Source organism: Erythrolamprus reginae, chromosome 1 (genome assembly GCF_031021105.1).
Source record: "Erythrolamprus reginae isolate rEryReg1 chromosome 1, rEryReg1.hap1, whole genome shotgun sequence".
Classification (NCBI taxonomy): domain Eukaryota; kingdom Metazoa; phylum Chordata; class Lepidosauria; order Squamata; family Dipsadidae; genus Erythrolamprus; species Erythrolamprus reginae.
The window spans coordinates 205,119,630-205,143,823 of NC_091950.1; the positions used below are offsets into that span (position 1 = coordinate 205,119,630).

The 24,194-nt window shown below is 35.9% G+C and overlaps 1 protein-coding gene across 5 annotated transcripts in view; it reads right to left on the bottom strand.

Moving 5' to 3' along the window:
• The window catches only part of PARD3B (par-3 family cell polarity regulator beta), a 697,616-nt gene that overhangs the window by 364,284 nt on the left and 309,138 nt on the right, over nucleotides 1–24,194 (bottom strand). For all 5 annotated transcript variants that reach the window (XM_070732030.1, XM_070732029.1, XM_070732032.1 and 2 more), the window contains 4 exons: nucleotides 22,766–22,939; nucleotides 15,447–15,582; nucleotides 6,826–6,913; nucleotides 5,064–5,179 (listed from right to left, as the gene is read on the bottom strand). In XM_070732030.1, the coding sequence (XP_070588131.1) occupies nucleotides 5,064–5,179; nucleotides 6,826–6,913; nucleotides 15,447–15,582; nucleotides 22,766–22,939 (514 nt within the window). The remainder of the gene's footprint in view (nucleotides 1–5,063; nucleotides 5,180–6,825; nucleotides 6,914–15,446; nucleotides 15,583–22,765; nucleotides 22,940–24,194) is intronic.

Below are 24,194 nucleotides of genomic sequence, written 5' to 3' on the forward strand. Positions count from 1 at the left end.
GCTAAACAAATAATTCCTTCAAAATTGTCAAACTACACTGCTTTCAAATTTCTCTGGGATGAGTCAATAAACAATCACCAGTCTGCAACAAAATACTCTTGATTCAGTTCTTCAAAGAGGCCATTCATTCATTTTATTGGATTATGTTGCTTTGCCCTATCTCCCAAGGTCATTCCCACATACCATTACAAAATCCACTGTGCAGGCTAGAATTTAAGGCAGTTGTAGTCTAATACATCTGGAAGAGACAGTGTTTGGGAAAGCAGCTCCTGACAAAGAGCAGCTCATTCATTTATAAAATGCATAGCATTACTACAGAATTTTGCATTTATTTATTTATATCCCGCCTTTATTATTTTACAAATAATTCAAGGCAGTGAATGTATCCAATAGATCTTCCTCCTCCTATTTTCCCCAAAACAACAAACCTGTGAAATGGTTTTAACTGAAAATTTATTTAACTTATTTAATAAATTTAACTGATATTTTATTGAAATAACATAGAAAAACCACATACATTGAAAATGTAGAAATAACATAATAACAAAAATGCTTCTATATCAGAAACTTTATGTGATAGAGCAAAACTAAGCATATTTTTGGAATCAGCACATCAAATTCCATAAAACAGACATATTACCTTTGCTGATGATTTTTTTTATGTTGACCACTCTTATTTGTCTCTATTTTACTAATCTCATGGTTTTGCCACACAAATTAGTCACACTTTTTTTCTTTCCAACCCTACATGGTACATTATGAACCAAGACTTCCTTAAGTGCATTTGGAAATCCCACAATATTTTAACTTGTTATTTCCAGATACTTTTTCAACTACAGTGATACCTTATCTTACGAACTGAATTTGTTCCGTGACGAGGTTTGTAAGTAGAAAAGTTTGTAAGATGAAACAATGTTTCCCATAGGAATTAATGTAAAAGCAAATAATGGGTGCAAACCCATTAGGAAAATCCAAACTTTAAGGGTTAAAAAAAAAGTGGTGGGAGGACAAAGTGAAGGCTAACACCGCCCCAAATTGCTCCCAAAATCACCCCTCCAGACGCTTCCTACGCTGCCCCAAATCTCTTCCAAAATCACCCCTCCAAAAACTTCTTACGCCACCCCAAATTGCTCCCAAAATCACCCCTCCAGATGCTTCCTATGCCACCCCAAATCACCTCCAAAATCACCCTTTCAAACGCTTCCTATGCCACCCCAAATGGCCTCCAAAATCACCTCTCCAAAAGCTTCCTATGCCACCCCAAATCGCTCCCAAAATCACCCCTCCAAAACCTTCCTACGCCGCACAAAATCACTCCAAAAATCACCCCTCCAAAAGCTTCCTGCGTTCCTATGCCACCCCAAATCACCTCCAAAATCACCCCTTCAAATATGTTCCCACCATTTTTTTCCTTACTGGCACATACAGTGGAACCCCGACATAAGAGCTGCTCTACTTAAGAGCAACTCGAGATAAGAGCTGGGAGGGGAGAGATATTTTTGTTCTACTTACAAGCCCAAATTCGAGATACAAGCGCCAAGGAGCTGTCTCCTGAAGCCAAACGCTAACTTCCGCGTTCGGCTTCAGGAGACAGCTGCGAAGTGGCGCGCGTGTTTTAAAAGGTTGCAGCCGGCCTGGGGGGCTCGGGGGGGTGCTTGCAGCTTTCTTTCTTGCTCTTTTTCTTTCTCTCTTTTACCTTCCCTTCCTCTATTTCTTCTTTTCTTTCTCCTTCCCACTTTCTTCCCTCCCTCCCTCCCTTCACTCATTCCTCTCTTACTCTCCCCTTTCATAAGTTTCCTTGCTTCCTTCCTCTGTTCCTGTCCCTTCCCCCTTTCTTTCTTTCTTTCTTTCTTTCTTTCTTTCTTTCTTTCTCTTTTTCTTTCTCTCTTTTACCTTCCCTTCCTCTATTTCTTCTTTTCTTTCTCCTTCCCACTTTCTTCCCTCCCTCCCTCCCTTCACTCATTCCTCTCTTACTCTCCCCTTTCATAAGTTTCCTTGCTTCCTTCCTCTGTTCCTGTCCCTTCCCTCTTTCCTTCCTTCCTTCCTACCCTCCGTCCATTCATTCACCCATTCCTCTCTTGATCGCTTAAAGCCGGTCCCTGGTGCAAAAAGGGTTGGGGACCTCTGTCCTACAGGATTGGGTGGCAGAGAAGTTGAACATATGTAAATTTAAAAGTTTAAGAAAGTTTACAAGTTAAGTGAAAGAAACTTCATTATTCATTTATATGTACATGTACATTTCTTCATTAAAAACATGTCTTTCTGCATAATTTAGACTAACTTTGTGAGTTTTTTGAGGGCTGGAACCAATTAAAATTATTTACATTAATTCCTATGGGGAAAAGTCGTTCGAGATAAGAGCTGTTCGACTTAAGAGCCCAGGTCCGGAACGAATTAAACTCGTATCTCGAGGTACCACTGTATTTTGTATGGATTGATTCAGTGAAACATTTTGGTGACTGTGTTATATTTTTGTTTATAAACTTTTTGTTCTTGCACAAGCTGAGTATAATATCTACTGGGGTTTTTTTGTTTTACTTTTACTTTTTTGCACAATCAGCACTTTGAAACATTTGAAACATTTTGCAACTTTGGCCTAACTGAATTAGTTTAAGTTGCTTGTTCTAAACAGACAAAATCAACTCTTTAATTTCTCTTTTTAATATTACTGTTGTTAGCTATTGTTAGATTGTATTGTTAGGTTGTGTGAGCAAAGTTTGCACAGTGGTTAGAGTGTACTACTTCAACTGACTGCTAGCTGCAGTTTGACAATTCAAATCTCACTGGCTCAAGATTGACTCAAACTTCCATCTTTCTGAGGTGGATAAAATGAGGACCCAGATTGTTGAGGGCAATATGCTGACTCTGTAAACAGCTTAGAGAGGGCTGTAAAAGAACTATGAAGCAGTATGTAAGTCTAAGTGCTATTGCTATTGTTTTTTTATTTACTTTACTCTCTATCTCTTCTAGAAATTGACTATGTTACATTTTTTCATGACAGAATCTCTTTCAATTTGCTAATACCGGTAGTTGTTCAGTCATATCTGAATTTGGACAAATGCTTTTTCACAATTCAGACATTTATTTGAATAGCCTCACTATGTTGCTTCCAATTTCTAAAAGCAAGCCATAATGGCATGATTTTCACACACAACATACCTTTGTCTTTTCTGTGGTTGTGCTTCTTCTAGTAATCCTAGAGGGTTAGGGACTGGCTGCCCAGTCAAGCTCCTGAGTCTCACTGCTCACGTTTTGCCAAATGCTTAGGACCCTAACATTTGACATAGTCCTTATTGACCCAGGCAACAAATTAGCTGATACATGATTCTTTTTCTGTATTCTCACTATGGTAAATGCGTTATTTATTATAACACATTTTTATTGTTGGTTGCACAGTCAACTAGATATTTAGGATGGATTTTTATCCACCAAGGACCTAAGATAGGCAAATGTTGTTGTTTGATAGTGTTATCAAGTAATTATCCGAGTCTTCGGAGAGGGGCGGCATACAAATCTAATAAACTATAAACTATAACTATAAACTATAAATGTTTTGGTATTGCATCCATGGCCCCCATTACTGGTACTATTCTTACTTTCTTTTGCCACAATCATTCTAATACCATTTGCAGGTCTTTATGTTTTGTATCCCCACTCCCATTCCTTATTTCTATTGCTGCCTACAGGTACTGCAATTTCCACTATCCAGACTTTTTTGTCTTTCTTATTGACAATTGTTAAGTTTGAGCTTTTATGTCGCAGATACTTTTTCTGTTGATGGAAATGGTTTTCTATTTAATTGTAACCCTAAATGACTGGGGGAAAAACCTCTAATAACTTAAATCAATAGTGACAGAGAAACCTGGCAACCTTCTTGCATTATAATCTTATTCTAATTTCCTTGTATGTTTGTTATTATTATTAAATTATGGTTGGTCACACAGTCAGCCAGATGTTTATACTGGAATTGGCATTTTATCCACCTATTAAGTTCTTTCCAAGAACTTGGGAAAGGCAGATGTTGTTTGATGGTGTTCAATTATTATTATCGTATTAAAGTCTACAGTATATGTTGTTGTTGTTGTTGTTGTTGTTGTTGTTGTTGTTGTTATTATTATTATTATTATTATTATTATTAAGATTTGTATGCCGCCCCTCTCTGCAGACTTGGAGCGGCTCACAGCAGTGATAAAACAATATACAATAACAAATCTAATATTAAGAGTCTAAAATAACAATTTAACATTAAAAACCTAAAAACTCCCATTATTTAAAAAGCATACACACAAACATACCATACATAAAACTACATAGGCAAGGGGAGATGTCTCAGTTCCCCCATGCCTGATGTCAGAGGTGGGTTTTAAGAAATTTACGAAAGGCAAGGAGGGTGGGGGCAATCCTAATATCCGGGGGGAGCTGGTTCCAGAGGGTCGGGGTTGCCACAGAGAAGGCTCTTCTCCTGGGTCCCGCCAGCTGACATTGTTTAGTCGACAGGACCTGGAGAAGGCCAACTCTGTGGGACCTGACCGGCCGCTGGGATTCGTGTGGCAGAAGGCAGTCTCACAGATATTCTGGTCCGGTGCCATGAAGGGCTATCATATCCATGAAGGGTCCAGTGCCATGAAGGGTTGTTTTCTCCACACTTCCTAGATAATATTTTAAATGGAGAAGCAAAATATTCTAAGGCATCACAATGAATAAAATATTTGACTTACTTGAATTTTCAATATTTATATATAGACACATATAAAATCTGCATTTACAAGGTAAGGTGCTTTTATCTAGTATTAAGAGTAAAATGCCATGTTCAAAGATTACCATGTAAACCAAATATTAGGTTCAACCATTGCACCAAATTATAAATCAAGCAAATTGTACTATGATTTATTATAATAATCCAATCTCTACAATTACAGTTTCTAAACAACAAGTTCTGCAAAGTTATTTTTCCTCCTAATTTCCAACCAAATTTGGCCTTTCATAATTATTTTTCTTCCGAATTAGGTGTATTTAAGATATAGAACAAGGGAATATACAGGGATCTTCTCATCACTTCTTACCAAGGTCCATGCTCTTGGAGGCTTTCAGATTAATTGATTCCGTCTGTTTGGATAGGGTCAAAGTTCTGAAATTGATGGGCTGATCTGGCAAAAAAGTGTCTGAACCTGCTACTATGCTGTTGAAAAAAGAAATCATATCAAGTATGTAGGATGAGGATCAGATGTAGTAATTAAACTCTATACAACATAATGCATTTTCTCTACTTAGTTATTGTAAGTCATTCAAAGTTTTTTTTGTATGAGTTACTGCCTACATTAAATCTAAATTTACTTTGGTTAACTATCATCCAACCCAAAGGTATTGGTTTTTACCCTTTCTGCCCACTTTATCATTATTTCAGTACTAATAAGGCATATTAAAGTTTAATAAAGTGCATTAATTTCAGTATTAAAAGTGTGGTATCACCTAATACATTTATCATCAAGTTCTTAATGGGTTTCCAATTAGATAAATCTGCTAGATGCTCTATAATATGCCTATGCTTATGATTAAAAATGTGCATATGCTGTTAAGAAGCAAAACGCTTTGCAGGGAAATCAAGCCCAAACTTAATTATTTCTCCTTTCAATTGAAAAGATCAAAGGCATAGTCCAATGTCATGTAAACACAAGTCTTTTCATAAAATCCTGAAGTCTTTAGCTCTGCTTCCAAACTTGGCAAAAAAAGGGCACTTCAAAACTGTCTCAGCAATTTGGAGGGCTAATGAAAAACTGTGATGGGGAACTCTTTTGATTCTGCTAATTTCCGTCACTGGCACTATTAGATTCCAACCACTTACTTGATCCATGATTGTCTTACATCTAAAATTAAATTTAAAAAGAATATGATATTCTGAAAATTAAATATTCCCAAAAATTTTCATACCAAAATTTCACTGAAATTTGTGAATTATATGAATTACATGGACGCACATGCTGTCTCAAAGAAACACTACAAGTCGCTTCTGAGGGAAGAGGAACTCTGTAAAAAAAAGCGACATTTGAAAATATCTTTCTAATCAGAAAGGCAGAGCCTGCAATTCTTTCTACATGTAAATAGGCTTCCCAGTCCTTCCATCCTATTTGTGGTTTGATCAATCAGATTTGCAATATAACTAATTTTAACCAGTTTCCAATTCTATTCAAAATATTGATAAAGAATCAGAGTGGAAAATAAGATGGGAAAGGGGAAATTGCTCTAAAAAGGGATAGTTCCATTTAATGAAATTGCAATTCCCATATGAACACAAAAACGCCTTTCCTAAACCAGTACTCAATGAAATATAAAACTGCAAAATGCCCCCAATTGAAAACGTTTATAAGAAGAAATAATTATTAGAAGTAAAACTATTATTAAAGTAAGCTATATCAATTCAACAGATACATTTGTTGGCTTTAAACTTTGAAGATTTAACAATTTAACAATAAGCGCACCAACGTGCCTTCCCTACTGTCCCTCATTTATTCGTATTCATTTCCTGTACTCATAATCATGTTTATACTTATATCTGTTACCTTATGCATGCTTGACAAAATAAATAAATAAAATAAAAATAAAATAAAATTCAGTTTTGACTGGCTTCAGTTTTTTCCTACCCAGTGGAGATAATGATATATGTAAGTTCAGTGAGTGTAAGTAAGAAAAACAAATCGTAACAGATTTGGAAGATAAAGAAGGCTGAATATCAGAGTGCAAATGAACTGTAAAGCAAAACCAGTTTTCACATAACATTAAAGAGCTTCATTGCTATCACTAGACATGAAATAGTAAACATCTTCTGACCTATGATTATAATCTGTAAATAGCTTCTCACTAGGATGTGGAGGCAAAGGGGGTGGGGCTTCATTTTCAGCTGTGCCGCTTTCAAACTCTGAAATTTAAAGGGGAAAAAGAGTAAACAATGGTAGAAACAAATATTTGTCTACTGGCCAAAGAACTGAACTGGCATGCTGCATCTCTCTTGAAGTAGCAGCAAATTTACAGAAATCCCAAAACTAGGTAAACTAGAATTAAAAATACACCAAGCAAAAAAGATTTCCCCCTTAAGATTTTCAACAGACCTGATTCCTGCTTGCTCATGTATAATTAAAGATAAACATATTGAAATTCCCCTTATGATGAAAAATGAAAGTCCTATGTTGATTTTAGTAATTTCACTGAATTTCCCATATCTAAGCTTGAGGTGAGACTTAAGTAAAACACTCAAAGGGTGCATAGATGCTCTATCAACTTTGCTGCCATATAGCTAAACTTTCTATTTTGTTATCCAAAAATTGTTACGTATTAGAAAGCAAACAGTTCCCCCCCCGAACACCATCACTCTGCTAAATAAATAATTCCTTCACCACTGTCAAACTATTCACTAAGGCTGCATTACTATTAGTCTTCTCATCGTTCCTATCACCTATCCCCTCCAATTGTTGCTTGTATCCATTATGATTTATATTAATATTGTTTCCTGATTGCTTATTTGTATTCTATGACAGTCATTAGCTGTTGTACCTCATGATTCTTGACAAATATATTGACAAGTTACAATCATACAGTCAACATGGGAGGAAATGGATGAAAGTAATGATGAGAAAAACTAGTAGAATAGAAGTGCAGATTTAGTAGAAAGTCTGACAGTGTTGAGGGAATTATTTGTTTAGTAGAGTGATGGCGTTCGGAAAAAAACTGTTCTTGTGTCTAGTTGTCTTGGTGTGCAGTGCTCTGTAGCGACGTTTTGAGGGTAGGAGTTGAAACAATTTGTGTCCAGGATGTGAGGGATCAGTAAATATTTTCCCTGCCCTCTTTTTGACTCGTGCAGTATACAGGTCCTCAATGGAAGGCAGGTTGGCAGCAATTGTTTTTTCTGCAGTTCTGATAATAATACATATCAACTGATAATGAAAGCATATCCAGCAATTTCTGTTAACATTCTTAATCTGAATCTGGGTGTATCAACCAGGTGCAAAATTACTCTCTCATGTTGTTGCTGTCGGAAACATACATGACATGCATATTCCTCCCAAGATAAGAAAAAAAAATCCAAGTTAAGAGAAGAAAAGCATAATGAATTCGATATTGACCTTCTATCCCATTGAGAGCTAAAAATCTTATTAACTAATAGATGCTTTTAAGGAGGAAGTGGGTGGGGGAGTAGAGAAATCTGAATAAATTAATATCATCCATAAGCTCTTATTATCTTCATCTAGAAGCTTTAAAAGACAAAATAAAGAAATCTGACCTTCTGGAACAAATTATGAAAGAATGAGTGACTGAATATTTTATTATAGCCCAAAGCCAGCAACTTACAACAGCCTATGGATATTGAAATGTCCAGACAATAAACAGATAACTATATAACTAAGGTAACTTAAGGTAATACGGACCCCACTCTAGTGGTGGCACGAAGAGTTCAGATGGTTCAAATTAATTTTAAAACAATAGTTTTAAAAAGTGTAATGGATAATAGTTATAGGTGTGAACATACTATGGAGACTAAGTGTAGCAAAGTACATCAAGCTTTGACCCAACCATGCTGCTTTCAACTACAGAAAAGCATGGTTCACCAGAGGTGAGGATACAAAATTGGCGGAGACATTCAGGATGCTTAAAGAAACATTCAGGCCAAATGTAAGTATTCTTCCCAACTCTGGTATCAGGAAACAGACTCTGCCCAACTACTCAAATAGAGAAGAGGGGCATTATTCTCAGAGGTAATGTTTCTCACTACTCTGGTCTTTATAAAATAACGAGTTTTGTTTGAACATTGATGTGAAATAATTTGGCATGCATTTATTATCACCTTTTCTGTGACTACGATAAAATGTTTGTTTTTTTATTTGAAACATTTATTACAATTTTTGTTAAAAATGAAGAAGGGATATTTTGCTGTGATACCATAATTTTAAAATGTGAATTTCTGCAACTTATTTTTTTTTCTTGTGAAAAATAATAGTGGAAACAATAATAGAAAGAATTGTAGGGAAAATAAGATAGATTTCCCATCCAGGCAAATGGGATTCCCTGAATATATAAATAAATCTGAATCAATGACATCCGGGAATATAACTTTAGTCTGATGAAACTGTAACTGGAAAAAGCTGTGCATATAAAATACAGAGTTTTATCTATAACTGTCTTAATTTTATAGATTAATCAACCTTGATAGTTGATTAATCAGTGGGGAGCAATGTTAATTAGTACTGCCACACAATAAAAGTCCACTTGTTTATTTTTTAAAGCTTTTCAATTCTCATACATTAAATTATAATAATGAAATAGAACATCTAAACTTCCAGTGCTTATGGCACTCAAATCCAATCATACCAGGCACTAATAAGTGAAAATAATCAGCATACTCAGGATTAACCAAGATTTGCAGATATAAACAAAACAAGACAAATAAATAAATAAAAACCTACACAAACTTTTAGAAGTAAAATGGATCTGAATGAACTCTTCCCCCAAGAAACTACATACACATAGTCCTTAACTTATGACAGTAATTGAGCCTGAAATTATGGTTGTAAATTGTTGTCTGTTAAGCGAATCACCATGTAAACCACCTTTACAACATTTTTTGTGATGGCTGTTAAGTGAAGGGGCGTTGGGCTTACCTGAACATCTTTTCTCAGTTGGTTGTGGAATAGTCCAGGAATGGGTTGTGTGTCCTCCAGGAAGGAATGGACTCAAGTAAAACAGATGTCCATTAGATAAACTATGAATCAGCAAAGGAGTGCCAGTGGAGTCACTGACTAATTTGAGGCAATTAGGGCTCTGTGCTAATTGAAGCCTTCTTCAGACTTTCAGATGCCTCAAAAATGGCTGCTGAAGTTTGAAGCGATCAAGCAGCTAGAAGAATGGCAGCTATGGCAGCAGAGGCTTCAATCTGGGAGGCTGGAAGAGTGCCAAAATGGACACTGCCAGTCCAAATGCTGGAATCAGTGGGGCGCAGTGACAACAAGCCAACTGCTGCCAAAAAAACATCCAAAGGGCTTTTGCGGCTTTTTAAAAATAAATATTTTTGTTAAAATTAAACTAGGAGTGGCCAAATTGAAAGGGATAAACCTGAATATAGAGGTCCAGATGTCCAGGAAGAGTTTGCTTGAGATGGATCTTACGAAGACGACTGTTTCAGATCTGATTGAGTCGGATATGGGGACATGCGCAGAGAGGCATGGTGGAGTGGTCAAAAAATATAAACTCAGTAATTAGGCAGATCGGACTGTAGCAACCCATTCCTGGACTATTTTACGGTGAAGGCTTTTCTTATTTTGAATGTTCCGAGTGGGCTGGTATGGAGATAGGGAGCGCGCGCAACCCCGACATTGAAAATCACCTTTGCCAGCCTCCGCTGAGAAAAATGGAGAGAGAACGAGAGTGAGTGAGAGCAACAGACAGCAAGATAGAGAGAAAGTGAGAAAGAGAGAGAGAGAGAAAGGGGGGAGAGAAAGAGATAGCAAGAGAGAGAGAACAAGAGAGAGAAAGTGTAAGAAAGAAAACAAGAGAGAAAGAGTGAGAGAGAGAGAGAAAGATAGAGAAAGAAAACAAGAGGGAGAAAGTGAGAAAAACAGAGAGAGCAAGAGGGGGAGAGAGAGAGAAAGAGAGAGAGAGAAAGAAAGAAAGAAAGAAAGAAAGAAAGAAAGAGAGAGATGAGAGAGGAAGGAAGAGAGTGAGAGAGAGAAAGAAAGCAAGAGAGAGAGAGAGAGAAAGCAAGAGAGAGAGAAAAGAGTGGAAGGAAGAGATAGAGAGAAATGATAGAAAAAAGGGGAGAAAAGAGAAATGAGAAAATGATTGAGGCAGAGAATGATAGGAAAGAGAGAGAAACAGAGAGAGAAGTGACTGTTGATTTAAAGCACATGGTAAAAGCACTTAAATAATAACAGAGGAAAAAAACCCAGCCCTCACCTGTTTTTATTAATAGTTATGTTTTTGGTTTTGCTGATTGATTTAGTTTTAATAGTAATGGATTTTGGGTTTTTTTAATTATTAATTTCTTTTAATAAAAAAGAAGGGATTTTTTCTTATTTATTTATTTGTTTATTTATTTGTTTATTTATTTATTTATTCTATGCCGCCCAGTCCCAAAGGGACTGTCGCTCAGACACTATACTTTTCCGCCCACACCGAAAAAAAATTAGAGGGTACATTGCTCAGCAGTACTTTTAAAGATAAATTGTAAATTAACTTATTTTGAATTCAAACCTGCTTTTAAAGGTATTTAGGCAAATATTTCCCTACTTTAACACCAGAAAGGCCAGTTATAATGATATTAACCTATATAGTAAAGGGTACTCATGTATTAACTTGTTAAGTGAAGATAATTGAAAAATGCTTATCTGACTATCCTCTTAAAATGATTCAATCTTTGAAATTAAAAATAAATCACAATAAAGGAGTGTGTGTGTATCTTCATTCATATTCTCCCATATTGGTGCATATAGCCATTTTAAGAATCCGTATATTGGGTTGTTGGAATGGAAACCTGTGACATAGCCACCAAAATGATAAATTTGTTGGCAACTTCATAGTTTTCAGGGGGAATTTAGAAATCCTCTGATGAGGCAGATTCCAGTAATCTTTCAGCAACAGATATGTGAAATTGCTGGCACTGAAGTAAGATTTCTTTGTAGAGGTTGTTCGAAACAAATGCTGAGTCTGCACCATGGCTTGGCAGAGAAACAAACTGAGGACCTCAGGGTAGCAAGTATTAGATGATTCATGTAAAAATAGACTGAAGGTTGGCATTTCAATATTGGATTTTAAGTATTTCTTCAAATAATGATAGGCAAAGCAAAATTACTTTAAAGAAGCGACTCTTAATCTTTTCACAAGAGTATTAGATTTCTTTTTTAAAAAGCCAAAGTAAATTGACAGAAAGGCAGGATTTATAGAAATACATGAGAAATAAGAAGAATGTCAACCATTTCAATTAGCAATAATCACTGGCTATGGTACTGCCACTGTGCAGTTTTTTAGCAGAAATAATTTCAGCGCATTGGTATTCCAAATTAATGCCAATAGATTTCAATATTTAACAATAAAGTAGTACCTATTACACTTATGATTAATACTTCAACAACCCCTCACAGGTTTATTTTTAACAGCATTGGTTCATACTTTTACATTACTCAGTCAAGTCTTTCTTGATTCCTGCAACAGACAATAACTCTCTTCTATTCTGCACTGCATAACAGTGCTACCTAACCCCATCCTACACAAATTTTAAAGCTGAGGGGTTGCCTTCATGTGCATGTGCTCTTTCACACTCCCATTCACATCATCATTTACACCAGTAGTGTGTTCTAAAACCCATTGTTACCAGTTCGCGTGTGCCCGCAGCGGAGCCTCCTACCGATGGCACTACTGGTTTGCAGAACCAGGCCGAACCAGAAGCAACTCAGAGCTGATTTACTTCCATAAACACACCACTTTTACACAATACATGCTATGTAACATGTTGTGTGCATGCTTTTCTTCAGTTACAAAATTTTAATCTAACATTTTTTGGCTACTTTAATCTGATTTTCATTATTTGAAGATTTCTTCTGATCCACATACTCTGCTACTGGTAGCTAACCTATCCCAGATGTTCCTGCAGCTGACTTTCAATGTGTTCCTTCACATTTTGCAATATCTACTGGATAAGTAGCCTGTTCTTTCAAGTATATTGTCACTCTCTCTCAGTGTTTTAGAGATCAGTTCCATTTGAAGTGTAAATTAGCAGATAAGATTTCTTGGTAACATTTTTCTGCCCATCCACTTCCTTCCAGCAATAATTTCTGACCCATTTTGACAGAATTCTGTGTCTTTTCTCCTCAAGCTATTTTCCTTTAAGGTGGTTCTCCACCAGATTAAAAAAAATAATGGCCCTGTCCACAGAGCAGTGAGTACAATGAGAAAATTAATTAATGCTGTGAATGCCTCCTGTCTTCAGTAGGAGATTGGACTAGATCTATGAAGTTCATTCTTCGAAATGGCAGCAGCTTAATGGACTGGCAATATAGCTGCAGGTATGGACAGGCTGAAACCTAGTGGACTGACTCAGGTTTTTCTGAGTGCAATAATGTGGTATACCTTAATGAAGTAGGCACAGTGTAATGGATCTCAGAAACCAACCTGAATTTCCAATTTTTTACACGGAAAATGTAATCTCAATTTGCAATTCTAAGATTTCTTCATTTCACTAGTTTAAAAGGAAGAATATTTTTAAACTGCTAAATAATTGTAAATAATAAAGCCTAAGTCAGTGATGGTGAACTTTCTTTTCCTCAAGTGTTGAAAGGGCATGCACATGCACTATTGCACATGTGCAAGTGCTCACATCCATAACTCAATGAATGGGGAGGGAGAAAATAGCTTATCTCCTGACTTCTGGTGGGCCCTCCCAGAGCTTCAGCATATGCCAAAAATCAGCTGGCCGGCACACACATGCGTGCTGGAGCTAAGCTAGGGTAACAGGTCATGTGCTGGCAGATATGGCTCTGTGTGCCACCTGTGGCACGCGTTTCATATGTTCATCCTCACTGAGCTAAGTGATTGATTGTAAGTCTACATAACCTGCATTGGAATGTGAAAAACATAGGGATGGAGACAGTTAGTTTCACTAACTGAAACAGTAAAGCACAGTTTGTTCCAATTGATTTTCCTCCAGCACCTCCTAAAGTTGGAAAGCCCATTAGGAAAGAAAGTGGCACAAGAAATTGGGGATGGGTGGGTGTTGACTGGCTTCCTCTTCTTCCTTGAACAGTGGTTTCTATTGGATGTTCTGAACTCCATTCATGGAAAGGCACCTCTAATTTTTCCCCTTTTGAATGAAGAAGATGGCAAAAAGGATGCAGGAAATAAAATTGTATGAGTCCTGAAGCATCTTAAAATGTAATAAGGCAAAGAGATGTCTGAAGTTTGGGTCTCCTTTCTTTTTTCTTACTGTATTACCACAGAATTTCTCTTAATTCAAAGACAGCATTGCACTAAGCATAACTACAACTACCTCTAATCTTACACGTGTATTAACAACTGGGTTTTCTTATGTTATTAAGAAATAAGGCTCTCCTATATGCATTGTATTAAGAATGTTTTTTCTCTTATCCCAATTATTTTATCCCAGATTTGCTGATTCCTTCCTCTATAACAATGGTTTCCAACCTTTTTTTGGCCATGTCCCATCTAAGCAAATCTAAAATCCTGATCCCCTCCCACCATGACATATAATTCTTACTATTCAAAAAGTGAATTACTACTCACGCAGAGGGAGCCTTAAAACCATTAACATGGTTTAAACAAAGTTCCAATTATCCCCATTAAAAATCAAATCACCGTCCATTGGCCCCACATTTGGAACCACTGCTCTATAATATAAGAACATGGACAAAGGTAGAGAATGTGTTGTGCTTCAGATCCAAAGCCAACAACTTAATTTTGTCTTTGGATCTGGGGTGCACCACATTCCCAAGTTGAAGGGAAGTATTAAAATTTTTTAAATGTGCTTAAAGTCTTAAATAATTAGAGGAGGAAATATGTAACTAAGAGAGATAGTTCAACACTCTAAATTTAGAATTGTATTGCCTGGAGTTTTAGAAAATATATTAACATAGGAGTGGGAGTAGGGAATGTTCTGCTAATTCCCTGGGAAGGCTTTTTTCTCTGAATAGCTGTCACTCAGCATCTGTTTTGGAATCTCTTTCTCAGGGCAAAATTACCCATTCAGTTTTAGATCCAAGTCTTAAAACACACTGTTAAACAAATGTGAGGTAGCAAGGGAAGACTAGAGCATGTACTCTTCCCCATCCATTCCTTTCCCATTTTTAATTTTCCTTTGTTTATGTAATAGAATTTTCAGGTTTAGATTTTGGTTCTTAATTTTATATACAAAAGCTTGTAATTTTTAATTATTTACTAGAAAAAAAGAATGCTAAACTACAACATCACGTTTTTAGTATTAACATGTCCAAACTGTCTTTAGTAAATTTATTTTTAAAAATTAGAACATCTAAAGATTAAGAAAAAAAGTTAATGTGATTTTTATTGTTCAAAATAGTTAATACATGCAGCATTTAAAATAAATAATTACAAATATATAAATACAGCAACAAAAGAAATACATACCACATCTGTTTAGAAACAATGGAATTATTTAAGATTGATAGAAAATAAATACTGAAATTACAATTTGTATTTCTAAGTTATAGCACCAAGTTGGAAAACATTTTAAGTAATAACCATTTTATGCCAAGGAACAAATTCATCAAGTCAGAGTCAGCTCTTCCACCATTCATAAAATCTTAAGATATTTTGCAACCTGCACTTTAGCTAATTATTTTCTAGGTTGTTATGTGTTTCTTCAAATAATACAGTGACCCTCCCCCCACTTGAAACGTTAAAGGTAGAAGCCAAGTCCAATCCATAGTGCTTACCTTTTAACTTGTCCTGTGGCAAGTTATATGTGACAAAACATTGTACAGCAGCATCCCTTTGCTTAGCAGTGCTTGTGAAATTAATATTCCCTTCAACCTCTGCTTTTGGAAAGAATATATCAGGTTCTTTGCATTCCTAGAACAAAATAAAATTGTATCTATTACGGTAATACAACAGAACAACCCTCCAGAAGTTGTTGACCCATAACTCTAAGATACTCTTATCACTCTCTGCACTGGCTGGAGTTTGTGGTGAGCTATAAATCCCTAGAGTCAGGTGTAAAATAATGCATCTGGTAGTTGACAGTGATTCACCAAAGTATATAATAAATCTGGGAGACTTTAAGGTAATAATGCAGCACTTCGTTTTTTTCTTAGAAACCACCCAATCTATGCATTGTTTCCAAAACGATTATTGTATGTTATAGTATATTATAGTATAGTATTAGGTTCCTACCTGGACGGAGGGGGTAGGGAGGCGTTCCAGTAGGGAAAATGGCAATGCTCCAGGTGACTGGTGTGCTTGCGTGTTGGAGCGAGATTTGGCTTCTGCACATGCACAGGAAGCAAAATCTTGCTACAGGCCGCGGGGCCATGCGGCCATGTGGCCGTGTGAGATTTCAGTAATTTTGGGCAATTTTTTGCTTCTGTGCATGCGCGGAAGCAAAAAAACCTGCCAAAATCTTGCGAGTGCACACATTCCCACATGAGATTTTGCTCCCTGTACAGAAGCAAAATCTTGCTCAGGTGCATCCATCCACCCACTGGAGACGAGAAGCAGCACATGGAGCGCACCAATAGTGGCAGGAGCCGGCAACTCTTCACTGGGTGTGAACACTCAGATTCGAACATAAACAGACCTACATTTAAAACAGTTTTCTTCCTCAAGGAAAAAAACCAGTCCACTTGCCTTTTGAAAAAATACCTTTGAGTTGTTTAATAATTTAAAAAGGAAATTGCAAGTGGGACTAATTCCTGTTATTTGATCCATTGAGACTGGAATGGGCAATGTGCTGGTGTTGAACAGCCAATGCAGATGATACTAAGGACTGTCTGAGACATGGCCAATAGCATTATGTCACTAGAATGGGTGGAGCTCTGAATTTTGGCCTTTGGAGGAAGATGTTGGATGGTTAAGGTGCCTTTTCCAAATTGATAGAAATGGACTAATGCATGGGAAGGACTTTAAGGAAGAGATTAAGGCAGAGATGTCACCAATGATTGCATCGTGGGTGTTTATACCTTTCAGTTGATTGGGGGCAAAACTAGTTGGCAAACAACACTAAGAAACACTTCTGAGTTCCAGCCTTAAGTTCTCTACTAAATTTGGAAGCTCTGAGTGAAGCATGAAGACAAGGTACCTTTTATCATCATGCCCTTGGAGTTGGACTCAGCAGCTACACTAGCTGCTTCATATACTCACTTGCTTCTCCTGGATATGTCTCTTGTGATCTCTGCAGCCTGCTGAGGTATGTAAATTGCAAGAAGCACTAAGGTGTTGAATTAACCAGCAAAGCTTATAGAAAGATTGGTAGGACCTATCAGTATTCAAGGTAGCCCTCTCCATTTAAGTGAGTAGTGTCATTGTCAGATCTAAAGTGGCATCCAAGAGATCACAATTAGATGAAGCAGCATTAAATTTCTTCCACAAATATCTCCCATTTTTGCAAGTCTCTAACTGAGACCTAGGCAAGGAATATAGGCTTTGCCTTCTGACAATTTGTTCTTTTTTTCTGAGAATTATTGGTATTCTTAGTGAATATATTTTTGTATTCATTTAGTCTGTCATCATCTGTTTCAGTGTGCTCTAACACTTAATTGACTATCAGCTGCCTCTAATGGCAAATCTGATTGGCAAGTTAACACCAGTCATGATAAGTAATTTTATGATAAGTAATTTTACAAAAGGATACAAAAGGGAATAAAGGAGCAGCATCCATGAGAAACAATGGCAGAAAACATTCAAATAGTTCTTTTGAGAGCGGGTTATTTTTATTGGAGTAGGGCTAAAAAAAGAAAACTACTGAATATTTAGCAAAATCTCATATTATATCATGAGAGGCAAAATACATGTAATGCATCTTCTGACCACAACTGGCTTCCCATTATTACTCCATCTGTGAAGGCAGCTTGTAGTCTTGTCAAGACAAGAAAAACTGTGCCAATGGTAATTTTTTGACAGCCAGCTGGTTCCCTTCTCTCAGTGGCTGCCACATATGTGCTGTAATGAATGCACACCAGAACGGCTTTGGAAACAAATGGCATACCCCTAAATCATATGCCAATGTATCTGGCTTTGTAAAGTTTTTATTTTTCACATCAATAACCATTCCAAATTTATTCTGACATTTCTGTTGTAAAAATAAACAACTTACTAAATGGAATTGAAATATTAATTTAAAATACAGATTAACTGTCCTTTAATTTTCATAGATTAGCTATAAAATCCTATTTTCACAACAATGAAAAGCACATTTCCTCCTTTTAAAACTATTTGCAAAGCATTGACACATTGGGCTTTGTTTTGCAGAATTGTAACCACAGGACGTGTTTCTAGCATTCCGCATACAATAGTTGGTTAAAACTATCCTTAAAATTAGACTAGAGTCTAGGGCCCTCTGAAATTGATTATTGAGATGATTATAGTCATCTCCTAATTTATGGTTCTTCAATATTCTTCAGGTAGTGGATCAACTTTGTGTCTTGGAATGCAAAGTTCACATATTCACCTCTTTTGGGCTATCTGCTCTCACCTCTCAAGGAAGTAAGGACCTCGGGGGGGGGAATTAAAAATAAAGTTTAGTCTGAAGAGGAGTGGATTTTGTTTTGGGGTTGTTGTTGTTTTTTGCTATCCTAACAATGCATTTTGAAAAAGAAGTTTTGTACAAAGCATAGAAACAAACCAAGATAAGACTCCAGGTTCACATTTAAAATAGGGCTTATAAACCATTCATTGTCAAGAATCTGTTCATCTAAAAAGCAATAATAAGAAAATAATCTGGATGTCACATTTTGTTCATGTCCCTCTATTCTGGAATCTTTCTCACAATATCAATATATGCCTAAGGAGTGGAAAAAGAGAAAAATCCCATTTTTCCTTTACATCTTTCTAAATTGGAAGGGTTTTTTTAGGGGGTTTTTTTAATCACAAAGACTCATTATTCACCTCTTGGTATAAGCTAAGAAGGCCAGTGGGTCTCCTGGGTTCATTGGAATTGATCTAATGGACAGCACACAATATTTCCCTGATATTTTTTTTTCTTTTTATTACCATGATAATGCAAATTAGTACTTTCATTTGTGGGCATGTAAAGCAATGTAACCAGTATTTCATTTCTGTAGCTTTACAGCAGCTAAACAAATCAGTTTCTTTCCCCCTTCTTTCCTACTTCCCTCAGGCCATTCTGGTAAGTGATGGTAATAGAGGAGCAGCAATAAAAGAACAAAACAAAAGCTTGATAAAATAAAAGCAATAAAAGAACAAAACAAAAGTCTTCTATGTTTCTATGAATTATGTGTGCCTATCCAAGCATTTCAAAGTTAAACATATCTCTACAGGTTATACATGCAGCCTTCAGTGATAGCAAATGTGTGCCTTGCTATATCTAGATTCCCTTCCCTATTGAGAATTAAACAGGTTAAATTATGCTGGTCAGCACTTTCTCTTAGGCTGGCATGATGTAGTCCTCTTCTCTTTTTCAGGAAGAAATTTGCCAGCATGCAGCTTTAGGGGCCTTGGGCATCTTCAGGTCATTCTGAAGTGGCATTCAAAAAGGGCAACATTGGCTACACCACTTCAGGATGGCCAGCCAATCCCCCTACTTTAATCACATTTATATATTACAGCAAAAGAAAGGATCAGCAAATCTTATTCAGGACTTTGGAGAGCAGACTAGCATAAGATATCTATGCCACATCTAGGGCATTATAGTAACAACCCAAAAGATTAGCAAAGTACCTGCAGAGCTCAATACTCTCTCTGCTCCTATTGAACATCTCATGAAGCCATTGGGTAAGATTCTTCATCATCATGGACTGAGATATCACCAATATGCTGATGATACTCAGTTGTATCATTAATGCTGTGGCCTTCTCCTCACAGTGCCTGGAGGCTCTTAGGGGCTGGATAGGGGGCAACAGGTTAAAACTGAATCCAGGCAAGACCTAGTGATTCTTGGTTTGGGGTTCTTTGGTCCATGCAGAATTGCCACCTTTGGACTTAGATAGGCTGGCACTGCCCCAAACAGACCCAGTATGTAATCTAGGGGTTCTCCTGGACTCGCAACTCCTCCTCTTTGAGCAGGTAGCAGGCCTTTGCACAACTGTTGGAGAGGGGTGGCATATAAGTCCAATAAATTAAATAAATAAATAAATAAATAAACAAACAAACAAATTTGTATACTGCGTATCTATACTGGTGTTAGATTAGTCATCAGACCATCCCCAGATGCTTCCTGCTAGGCTATGGTCTAAAATATTCTTGGCAAAAGTTCCATTGTCCACATTTATGATCAAGTCCCTGGCAAGCTAGGCTATCTACCCATTGCTACTATCTAGACTCCCTGTTCCTTAAGAAAAATGTTAAAAAGATGATAAATATCTTCAGAAAGTCTGAGCCTCATTGTAGATCTAGAATCCTAGAAGTACTATTCAATTGGCAGCTTCTGGGGGTCCACCGGCTGCCATTTTTGAAAAATTGGATTCCTTCTTTTGTTCTGCAACATTTTTGTATTCTGAAGATTTGTTTTTGTTGTTTATTTTTATGGTTTTATTTTTAACCATAGTTATAATTGCTATTCATTTTTCAAATTTCTGTTTTAATCATATTTATTTTCAGACGAGAATTATGTTGCTCTAGTTTAGGTATGTTGCTATCTTTTCTTTAATTATTGACACACCCAAAGAATTTATTTTAAATAAACTTAAAATGTTCATTCAGATATTTCCATTGTTAACACTAGTCAAATACAGTACTAGCAATTTAATCCAATGACCTTTGACCTCTGTACCTTTTTTTTTCTTTCATCATACTTTAAATATCTCACCCTATTCACTGGATTCTTTATTTATTAAGTTTAATTTGTTTGTAAAGTATACATATCAAAAATCTAATACATTTTATTTAGTTATTTTAACCTAAGTATGTAATACGTATAATCTATATAATATACAACAATTTATAATACAAGAGAGATATGTGGTTAAGAAGTATGAAAAACAAACAAACACTGAATGATCCCTTTATTTAATTGGTGTAAAAACACTCTGTTCAGGTTCTGCCAGTTTTCCTCTTAAAACCTCCCTCCCTTGTGTTATGTTTCCTAACCCATTTCTCTCGGATTTTGTTGTAAATAAAGTTATCTTCCTTTAAATATTCTAGTATTTCCAAATCTCATTCCAAAACATTATGAATAACTCATTTTTATCTCTTGCATTTTGCTCTTGAAGTCTTTTTTTCTTTTTCTATTCTTGAGTGATGTATTGAATTATTTGCTTTTCCTTCTATTATACTCTTCAGGTTGTCGATTTTGTTTTCCCCCTCCTTCTTTATCTTTTGACATATTTTTGAGTGTTTCGATAATCAGAGACTTAAAAATATCTGTATAATTCTATGTGCACATAAGACATATAAAGATAATACCTGCCAATAAAAATAAAGTCTTGCAGTGGAAATAGATTATCAAACCAATTTTCAACTAAATCCCAATTTTCTCACTTTCCCTCTTTACCCAATCCTTGTGAGAACTTGACCTAGCATTGTAGTGATCCTGATCTAGACGAGCAGGAGGGAGGCTATTCCTCAGCACTTTACTGAAAGTATTATTGTAGAAAATCACACAGAAGCTATTTAACTAGATAAGTTACTAATGTTTCTATTAATAAGTAGTAAGGCATTTTAGCCAGTACAGCATCTCTCCTCAACTCTTAAAAAAAGGATGGGGGGGACGGGGACGACCGACAAGCTTACTATATGTCCTTTACACTACAATTTGTAATTCTTTTCTGGGGTTAAAAATACATCAAGCTTGAAGCAAATGCAGGTAGCTGATGCGGAGGTTCTTTTAAATTAACAGCAATGGGATGAAAACTTGCTTTTCTAGGTCTTTGATAAACAACCAAATCAATAGCTCAACAACTGATCAGTGCACCGCCTAATTAGGGTCCTCAGTTAGTGAAACAGAACAGTCATGAAAAGATGCCATTAGTGTCCCAGCCAATAAAAGAAATAATGGATTTTTAAACAGGCTACAGAAAGAACAGGCTGTGGTTCTTTTTGCTATACTTTTTAGCTCTAAATGGAATTACAATTGAACTGCAAGCATATTTTATTTTAAAAAGTAATGTTTAAAATGAGTTAGACTCAATAAGATGCCCATTAGGCATTTTTCACAAGGTATCTGGAAATGGTATATTGCATTTCAAACCTCTGTTATCATAAGATAAACCATGATACACACACACACACTTTGATACAATTAAGACTGGGTTGCAAAAATATGAATTGAAAATCATAGCTCAACCATTAGCAATTGTTTATCAAAAATACCTATTTTTCTTTGCAAGTTGGGAACAATGTTTGGTTTCTCATGGATAACAATAGCATATAAAATAATCTGATAATTCCTATTAGTGCATTATAGAATACAAGATGTAAAACAAATTGTACTGTACTTATCATTTACATTTTAACACAAGGGTATAGGGGTTTCCTGCCTGAGGAGGGGATTGGACTAGAAGACCTCCAAGATCCTTTCAACCTCTGTTATTCTATTTCATTCCATTCTATTTTCATCTGGTTTTGCTGGCTTAGTGATAAAAAGAGGGGGAGAAAGATTTATAGGCCTAGCAATGTGTTGGTCAAAAGAATTTTCACAAAATCCTTCATCACTAATCAAATAAATGTTTGACATATATCAAACATTTATACTATGAAATTTCAGCAAATCTTTATGTCAGCCGATAGGTTTGTTCAAGTATTTGGAAGGAAATAGTAAAAGAAATAATGGCGACAAGTCTTCATTGGGATGGTTTAGAAATAGCAGAAACAAAAGTGTAATGGTGAACTTAGCAAAGTGAAAAAGCTGAAAAAAGTAAAACTTCTATTTTGTACTGCATTTCTTGATAATAGTAAGAAACTGGAAATACATGAGAATATGCCCGTCTTGCCTGGACAACCTATGAATTTTCACAAAGGAAGAAGGAACAAATCAACACTAATTTTTTTTAAAAAATGGTTTCTTTACTTATATCTGAGATGAATCTTTTCCTATTTAGCAGCTCTCAAAAATAATGGTGGATAAAAAAAATGTTTCACCTACCATTTCAATTTGCCTTTCTGGCCTCCTGAGAACTACCAGTTGTATCATGCCACGAATATTTCCTTCCATAGACATAGAACGCCTCAAAGTCTCCATGGCTTCGTGGTTTGATTTTCCAAGCAAAGAGTCGCTATTTACTGCAATAAGTTGGTCATTTATTCGTAACCGCCCATCCTGAAAAAAGAGACAGCACCATCTTTTTAAAATTTTAAACTACCAATCAACAATGTGTTAAACTCATTTTTTTTTAAAAAATTAAGTATTAAAGTTTCCATAAAATTCTATATACTCCAAAAACACATATTTCCATCACATTAAAATACCCTATTAGCAGAATATTTGTGATTGCTATTTGCTATTCTAAAATCTATTCTGCATTCTTCAACCCATAAAAATAAAAAGAGCATACTAAATACCCAAAGGAGGTAATTTCTGAGAACCCAGGATTTCTCAACCATTATGCCCAACTCTGAGATCTGGAATATAACAAAACTCAGTCCCCAGATAAAATTTATTATATAAATTATATTAAATGTTCACATTGTTTGTCATATTTTTTTCCTTCTTTCCTTGCTTTTTGATGCATGACCTTTGAACAATATAACAATACAATAAAATAATTACTCTATTAAAAATATTATTTCAATCAATTATTTCAATTATTTCGTATGTAATTATTTCAATTACATACGTACCAGCAAATAAAAGCATTAAAACATAATAATAGTAAAAATAAAAATAAAAAAATCACTTAAAGCATCTAAATGTAATTTGTAAATGTGAATCTTTCTATGTGTGTGTGTGTGTGTGTGTGTGAGAGAGAGAGAGAGAGAATGTAAAAAGAAAAAACTTTTTTCAGAGGCGTGGCACACTTGTAACAGCCATTAATTATGTGTCAATGACAAGCGCTATTAGCTATTTTTAAAATAATTAGCTTAGTCATCCAAGTCCAAAGTTAAAGATTTTATTTTTAATATGCATAAAAGAAAACATGCCATAAAAGAAGTTTTTATTATAACCCACAGCACTAGCCTGGTGTATTATTGCAAAGAAAACTTAAAGCAAGTTGGGGGGGGGGGGTGTTAAAAAACAATAATGTTTTTGAAATAAGGTGTGGTCCAAGCTGTTGGAGCAGAGGTTCTCTTATGAAAAGAAATTTTCAAGAAGGTGAGTAAAATTGGAATATTAAAAGAACACAAATAGAACACAAAAGGTAATAATTACTTGGCTGGTGCACCAGTTGCGGCCCTATTTGGACCGGGAGTCACTGCTCACAGTCACTCATGCCCCCGTCACCTCGAGGTTTGACTACTGCAACGCTCTCTACATGGGGCTTCCTTTGAAAAATGTTCGGAAACTTCAGATCGTGCAGAATGCGTCCGCGAGAGCTATTGTGGGGCTTCCATGATCTGCCCACATTTCGCCAACA